The sequence below is a fragment of the Sphaeramia orbicularis genome, chromosome 21, assembly GCF_902148855.1.
Source record: "Sphaeramia orbicularis chromosome 21, fSphaOr1.1, whole genome shotgun sequence".
Classification (NCBI taxonomy): Eukaryota; Metazoa; Chordata; class Actinopteri; order Kurtiformes; family Apogonidae; genus Sphaeramia; species Sphaeramia orbicularis.
The window spans coordinates 7,712,310-7,720,476 of NC_043977.1; the positions used below are offsets into that span (position 1 = coordinate 7,712,310).

At 34.9% G+C, this 8,167-nt stretch overlaps 1 protein-coding gene across 2 annotated transcripts in view; it reads right to left on the reverse strand.

Moving 5' to 3' along the window:
* LOC115412458 (integral membrane protein 2B) overlaps positions 1-8,167 on the reverse strand; it is a 39,231-nt gene that overhangs the window by 1,465 nt on the left and 29,599 nt on the right. Inside the window, exons 2-6 of one of the 2 annotated variants that reach the window (XM_030124986.1) lie at positions 7,217-7,375; positions 6,528-6,605; positions 5,090-5,239; positions 3,789-3,899; positions 880-1,030 (exon numbers count right to left, since the gene is read on the reverse strand). In XM_030124986.1, coding sequence (XP_029980846.1) covers positions 880-1,030; positions 3,789-3,899; positions 5,090-5,239; positions 6,528-6,605; positions 7,217-7,375 — 649 coding nt within the window. The remainder of the gene's footprint in view (positions 1-879; positions 1,031-3,788; positions 3,900-5,089; positions 5,240-6,527; positions 6,606-7,216; positions 7,376-8,167) is intronic. The other variant, XM_030124987.1, reaches the window with a different exon arrangement.

The window sequence follows — 8,167 nt, forward strand, 5'->3', positions numbered from 1 at the left end:
AGAATAGCATAAAATAAAACAGAATAGAACAAAATAGAATAGAATAGAATAGAATAGAATAAGGAACAATGAAAATCAGTTTCTGCTCAGTGAATGTGCTCAGTATCAGCTGTTTCTGTTTAGCAGCAGATTGAAGTGCAAACAATTTCACACAGAAATTATACTGAAAATATATACGGAAAAATATTAACAATATAGAAAACTACTAAGAAAATACTAGAATATACAAAAGGCCAACTCCGTACCACGGTAAGAAATATATACAACATATAAAGGACATAAACAAGGCAAGATTAAAAATGCATGGTGGGTGGGACCAGTAAAATAAAACTAACAGTGAGCCTATTACACTAGATTAAACCACAGATAATAAAAACAGTTATTCCTACAACAAAATAAACACTTTAACAACACTATTCACTAGTTTCATGTAATACACTTTCTGAAATGTTGAAATTAAAAAAAACATATTCAGACTTCAATGAAACCTCCTGACCCAGACTTTGGTAACGGATGAAATGTGTCATAAACTGAAGGACAGAATATAATGAATTTCATATCTAGTATTAATCACTGAACTGAAGTTTCATTATTGTTTACAAGAACCAAAATCAGATTAGACATTTGTCTCATGTTTCTACCTGCAGAGACCATTTCTGTTCCACATCTAACATCTTTATCCTGAAGTTTTGTGCGTTTGCGTCGACTGCTCCACTCTGTGTTGTAGCACACCTTCCTGTTCTAACATGTTCCTGCTCTGAATAAGCTTTCATTCTTCTATTGTTTTAACCCAAAGTAACACAATCAGCTGCACGGGCACGACGCCTGCCTGAAGAGGACCTTTTAATATGTTACAGAGTGGATTTGTTGATTCCGTACCCAGAATCCTGTCTCTGCGCTGCAGCTTGAAGGTCTCTTTGCCGCGGCACAGGTTGTAGATGAAGTATCCGAGCTGGTCGACGTGTTCCAGGCGCTCGGTCACCACCATCTCCTCATGGACCAGGTAGGACTGGGGCAGGTAGGTTCCAGCCTGGACACAGGATAAACACAGACGGATTAGAGACAAGACTGTACAACAGAGCCAGTTCCTGTTTGTCCACAGTCCTTCAGACTAAGAGACGAGCAGCAGATCCATTCCAAGAGGAGAATCAAACATAAACAATTAACATATTATACATCAACAAGCAAAAAAATTAAACTAAAAACACAAAAAAGCCCTAAAATATACAAAGAAAATGCTAAACTACACTAAAATATGCTAAAATACACAGAATCATATGTTAAAATACAGTAAAATGTGCTAAAATTCAGAAAATCATGAGCTAAAATACTCTAAAGTATACAAAATCATATGCTAAAATACACTAACGTGCTAAAATACAGAAAATCATAAGCTATAATACACTAAAATGTACAAAATCACATGCTAAAATACACTATGTGCTAAAATACAGAATACCATTAGCTATAATACACTAAAATGTACAAAATCATATGCTAAAATATACTAAAATGTGCTAAAATACAGAAAATCCTAAGCTATAATACACTAAAATATACAAAATCATATGCTAAAATACTCTAAAATGTGCTAAAATACAGAAAATCATAAGCTAAAATACACTAATATGTGCTAAAATACAGAAAATCATAAGCTATGATACACTAAAATATACAAAATCATATGCTAAAACACACTAAAATATACTAAAATACAGAAAATCATAAGCCAAAATACACTAAAATATAAAAATATACAAAAAACTATGCTACACTATACTAAAATACACTAAAATATACAAAATCATGTCCTAAAATATACTACAACGTGCTAGAATGCAAATAATATTCACTAAAATACACAAAAAGGGTGTGTGAGATCAGATAATTTCCTACTGATTCCAACAGGAGAATCAAACACAAACAATCAACTGTATAAAAGAAGAACGTTCAACGGCCTCGGGGCTGCTATGAAACGGGTTCGATACCCTTGATGTTTAATGTTGTCAGTGTCAAATTCATCTTGCGGGTTGGATTGGACCATGTGGGCGGGGGGGGGGGGGGGGGGGGGGGGGGTTTGGCCTGCGGGCCGTATGTTTGACACCCCTGTTCTACACCATCTTTGTACGACTCGAAGCCAAGGCAAATAAATGTGGTTCTAATGAAGAGTGTACGGTGTAAACCTGAATGACAAATAACGTCTGTGTCTGTCTAATTCACCCCCTTCAGAGACAGGGCGTGTACAGCTTTAAATCATGGTTCATATCATTTTGTTGGTGTGTTTTTTACCGGTACAGAGGTTTGTTTACAGTAAACTGGACTAATCCGTGCCCTTTCTGAACTCAGATTAGCTGTTTCTTTTCAGTTGGCTGTTTGTTTTTCTCTTTTAACCCTTTAATCCCTGATGTGTCTGTGGTGAGCGTTCTGAATGTATGATTTACTTTAAATATTCATAAATATTGTATTGTACTTCTGGAGATGCACAATGAAAATAAATTTAAAAAAAAAATTGATCAAAAAAAAAAAATACAGGGTGGGGAAGCAAAATTTACAATGAACATTTACTTGTTTTTTCTCAGCAGGCACTACATCAGTTGTTTTGAAACCAAACATATATTGATGTCATAATCATACCTAACACTATTATCCATATCTTTTCAGAAACTTTTGCCCATATGAGTAATCAGGAAAGCAAACGTCAAAGAGTGTGTGATTTGCTGAATGCACTCGTCACACCAAAGGAGATTTCAAAAATAGTTGGAGTGTCCATAAAGACTGTTTATAATGGAAAGAAGAGAATGACTATGAGCAAAACTATTACCAGAAAGTCTGGAAGATACTATTAAAGAAGAATGGGAGAAGTTGTCACCCCAATATTTGAGGAACACTTGCGCAAGTTTCAGGAAGCGTGTGAAGGCAGTTATTGAGAAAGAAGGAGGACACATAGAATAAAAACATTTTCTATTATGTCAATTTTCTTGTGGCAAATAAATTCTCATGACTTTCAATAAACTAATTGGTCATACACTGTCTTTCAATCCCTGCCTCAAAATATTGTAAATTTTGCTTCCCCACCCTGTATATATTCATAAAAATTCAACCATTTGCTCAATAGGAAAAATTTCAAAATGTGCTGATAGAATAGACCTTGTTCTTTCCATAGACATCTGAGCATGCTCAGTGCATCCCCGCCACCTATGGAATGGGTGGTAAAACACAGAACAGTGACAGACTCACTATAAAAACAGACAGCTTGGGCTTTTTTTTTTTTTTTTTTTTACACCATTTTCCTTGTCGTTTTTTGTTTTTACTGCTGTTTGCAGTGTTGTGGTGATTTTCTTTTCTTTTTTTTTTTTGTTTTTTATCAAGTTTTAACTGTGGGGTTCAACCAGGTGTTAAAAAACTGGATTAATTTAGAAAAAAAGACTCCAAAAATAAAAACTACTGGGCCCAAATTCAAATCTTTGTTGTTGTTCAGTCTATTCCAGTTCACAGTTCATGTTCAACATCCTAAATCTCTTACTGATATACATTCTGAGTGCCTTATTTAGTAAAAACCTTTCAAACTTCAGTTCGTCTCTTTGTCTTTTTCTGTTATTCCACCTGTTTTGACCCTAAAACCCACAGTAAAACAAAACCACTGAGGAAAAGGAACACAAGCGCATACTCATAGCAGCTCGTTTTCATTGAAATAATATCTGAGGGGTTAAAGGGTTAATTTCACAAACAGATGAAGACGTCCACGTTCCAGACGCTCCGTGGGTGAAATGTTCAGGCTGATGCTTTACCTTGACATTGATCACCAGCTCCAGGAGGTCTTTGGGAGGCATGACGATGGAGGTGTTGAGTGGGATGACGTAGCACTTATTCAGACTCAGATCCAGGTAGGCGGTCAGACTCTGAAACAAGAGAAGGATGTCCACACGTCATCGTTAAAAAGACCTGCTTCCGGTTCGTGAATGTAAAGATGACGGTAGAAACTCAATGTAATCTGTCCCACAGGTTTTCACACAGTAATACAGTAACTTCCATCTCCACAACTGTTCAGTACATGAACAGAAAAGGATTTATTTATTGTATGAATTGTATATATTATATTATTATATGAAAAATTAAACAGTGGTCTTTTTCATTCTCATAGAATAGAATAGAATAGAATAGAATAGAATAGAATAGACTTTATTGTTATTCTGTGTGCAATGAAATCAGGAGTGCTACAGAACAATATTAGAAAAAAACTTCAGAAAATAAGAATAGAACAAATATAATATTACAAAAACTAAAAATAAGATAAGAAAATAGAATAAGAAATAAAATAAGAATAAAACAGACAGTGCAACAATATTAATTTGAAAAAGCAATACGTCAAAAAATAAGAATAGAGCGAATATAAAATTATAAAAATAACTAAAAAGTAAAATAATAAAATGTAATATAAAATTAGACAAAAGTAAAATAAGAATAGCACTAAAAGTAGAATAACATTCAAATAGACAAAATATGAATAGACATAATATTAACAGTGTTAATAGTATGTATATCTATGAATATTAGCAACATTAACAGTACGTATATCTATGGAAGTCTATGAAAATAGTACTTTTTTAAATTGTATATTGTTGCTGTTTTTGTGGTTGTATTGTGCACTTTGAGATTTGGTGTCAAATATAAAGTGCGTTACAAATAAAATTTATTATTATTATTATTACATGTGTGTTTGAATAAATATTGAATAAATATTGCATTGTTACTGTAAGAACGAAGGATTAAAACTCATTCAGTTCAGTAATTCAGTTTTTAGTTATGGATGGCCGCTGCCATTATTGAAATAACATGAATGCAGATAGTGACATACATCCTATTATTAATCACTTTTGCTGCTCCACAATTCATATAATGTCATTTATTTCAGCTGTTTTAGTGTATGTGGTCTGAATTTCAGTACATTTTATTAAACATTCTTTATCGAAAATATCAGTTTGCATCCCTTTAACATTAAATTGCATGACTTTTCCCTAACTTTCCACATTTTTTCTTGATGACTTTCCACTCTGATTTGTTATTAGAGCGTGGAACTGAGGCGTCTCACCCTCTGGAAGTCGTGGACGATGTCTGCGGGGTCTCCGTCATCGAACTCGGGCACTGGGACGTTGATCAGCTCCACCTGCTCCCTCTCCAGCACTCGGATTCTCTCCTCCAGCTGCCGGAGCTGGAACTGGTTTGGCAGGTCCAGCTCAACCTACAAACCAGTTGGACCAGTTCATTAAACAGACGCCTGTACTGGGGTAAGCATGTTTTTGGACAGTTACACCCATCATTTACAAGTAGGTCTGCGGGCGAATGTACTGATGATCATCTACAAATTAAATGTTCTTTTTTTTCCCTTTGTCTACTCCACAGTTTATCATTAATCCTCTACAACTGTGTGTTTAACTCTGTTGGACATGTACACAATGACACTCTGCAGTGTATCATCATCTTTAGTTGGTTCTACATGAGGGTCGTCTTTGTATCACTTTACATTTTCCATTGGGCACGAAATTTGTAGAACGTGATAAATTCAATAACAGAGATGTACCACAGAGCGTGTGATCAAAATGAAGCAGAAAATTAAGTTAAGAAGAAAAAGGACTGAGATTCATTCCAACAGGAGAATCAAACACAAATAATAAAGTTATTATACACCAACATGCACAAAAAATACACTAAAACACTAAAAAATGACTAAAATATACCCCAAAACATGCTAAAATATACAAAATCACAAGCTAAAATCCACTAAAATATGCTAAAATACCCAAAATCACATACTAAAATACAGTAAAATATGCTAAATACACTAATATACATAAAATCATATTCTGAAATACACTAAAATATGCTAAAATATACAAATGTACAGAAAATCACATGCTTAAAATATGTTAACATACACTAATATACACAAAATCATATGGTGAAATATACTAAAAGGTGCTAAAATACACAAAATCACACACTAATACACTAAACTATGCTAAAATACACTAATATACACAAAATCATATGCTAAAATACAGTAAAATGCGCTAAAATACAAAAACTAACTAAAATATAAGACTGAGAACCATGAGTTCAACTGATTTTTCAGTTGATTTTGTGCATTCTATGGAATCGACCAAACCACTTAAATTAGATTTTTTATTTAGTGTAGAAATATGTCAGCATGCAGTTGTCGACAGCTGAGTTCAATGTTAAATACGCTGTCAGTCCGTTAAAAATTATGACATTCTGCTGGTGTCTGGAGTCTTTTCTCCATGAAAAACACAAAACTAGACAGGATCTGAGAACAGCTGATTAGAATGAACCAATCACCAGAGGCTGCAGCTGTCTGACCAATCAGTAACCTGGAATTTCATGATCTGATAAACAGAGTAAACTTCTGGTTTTTACTGTACGGAGACAAACATCAGAGCTGTCAAACTATTCAGGAGCAGGAACAGAACCTAATGAGGTGAGGTTCTGCTGATGGTTAGATGTGTTCATACCTCCGGCTCCTCTGAAATCATGAAGTCCTCCTCGCGGTAATTCACCCCACAGAAGAAGACCTGGTCCTGGTCCAGGTACTACAAAGAGGAAACACACACGAAAAAAATCAAACAGAGAATAAATAACATAAGAAATGAACCAAAGAACGGTGGTAAAACTTTGTAAAACTGGTTATTTTTTTGCATGTCTACATGGTCTGAACCACGGACAGATGACAGTGGTCTACAATTCAAATACTTCCAGAATACAAGTAGTAGAATTTTACCACGTGTGAGTCACTGATAGAGAAAAATCAAGTCAAAAATGTTGGTTGGCTGAAGTTTCCAAGATGCAGTCTTTTGAAAATGAATGAGAGAATGGGTTTAACTCCAAAGGAATATTAGTGTCAGAGCTACCAGATCTACTTCAAAACACTGTCTGCACATGACAATACATTCACTGTACAGGTTCTATCTAGTGGAAGATTTATAAATCTATTGTATAAATGTACATAAACCAACATATATGTGTAATAACACTTTATCATATACGTTGAAACCATCAGCAAACCAGCACGTTTGTCATTTGTTTTTCTATTAATCTTATTAAAATACATAACATTAAGTACATTTAATCTCTGAGGCAGATAATTTCTAAAAAACTGTAGAACAGTGTCTTCAGTGGATATATTAGGTCAGACATGTCATACCGAGTTTAGTTCAGAAGTACTTGCCCTGTCGCTGTAGTAGCGGTACAGATAGGCTCCTCCCACCACCACTCCAGACAACATGAGGGCCAATCCCAGGCACATGCACCAACACCAGGCCCGGGACTGGTGATGCACCACCGGCACTGCTGCCTCAGCATCCTGATGAAGACACAGAGGACAGCTGATTAGAATGGACAAAGGTCACATGTTTCCACTGAATGTGTTCAGTCAGGAATCAGGGACAACGTCCTCTTAGGGGAAAAGGAAACCTGGTTTTATTGGGAGTCATGTGACACTCACTGATGTACTTTACCCTGTGTAGTTGCAGTGTTTTCTCAATTATCTTTAGTACCCTGTAAGAATGTTTAACAGCTTTCTTATACCTGTAATATAATATTTCCATGTAATATAAAATTACAGCACCACCACACATACAAAGTATAGTTCCAATGTCCAGTTATCTCAGCATCATGTTTTACCAAGAATCAGTACCCAGTTGAATATGAGAGGTTGTCAAGTTCTGTCTCTATGTTAGAGGCCTGTGGTCCTGATACAGGAGATCAATCTGCCAACAGAAGTGGGTGGCACTTTCACTGGAGGAGAACTCAACTAATTCAAAGTCCATATATGACTTCTACCCGTGATCAATAGGAACTATATTGATATCTGTAACCATTTATATGTTATAAACCATCAAAATATGGACCATTGTAAATAAAGGCACATTTATATATTAATATTTAAAAAAATGTAAAAAAAATTTAAAAAATCTAAATTTCTCTAAATCTGTGAACATACTTTGTAAACATTGTCCCACGAATGCTACACAAAAAACTTAAAATTAATCTGGCCAGTAGTTTCCTCAGAGAAGACAACTGAAGAAATTAACAACGAAGATTGCAATTAACCTATTGCTAAAAAGTGCAGGAACTGTGATATTCATGAGGACGC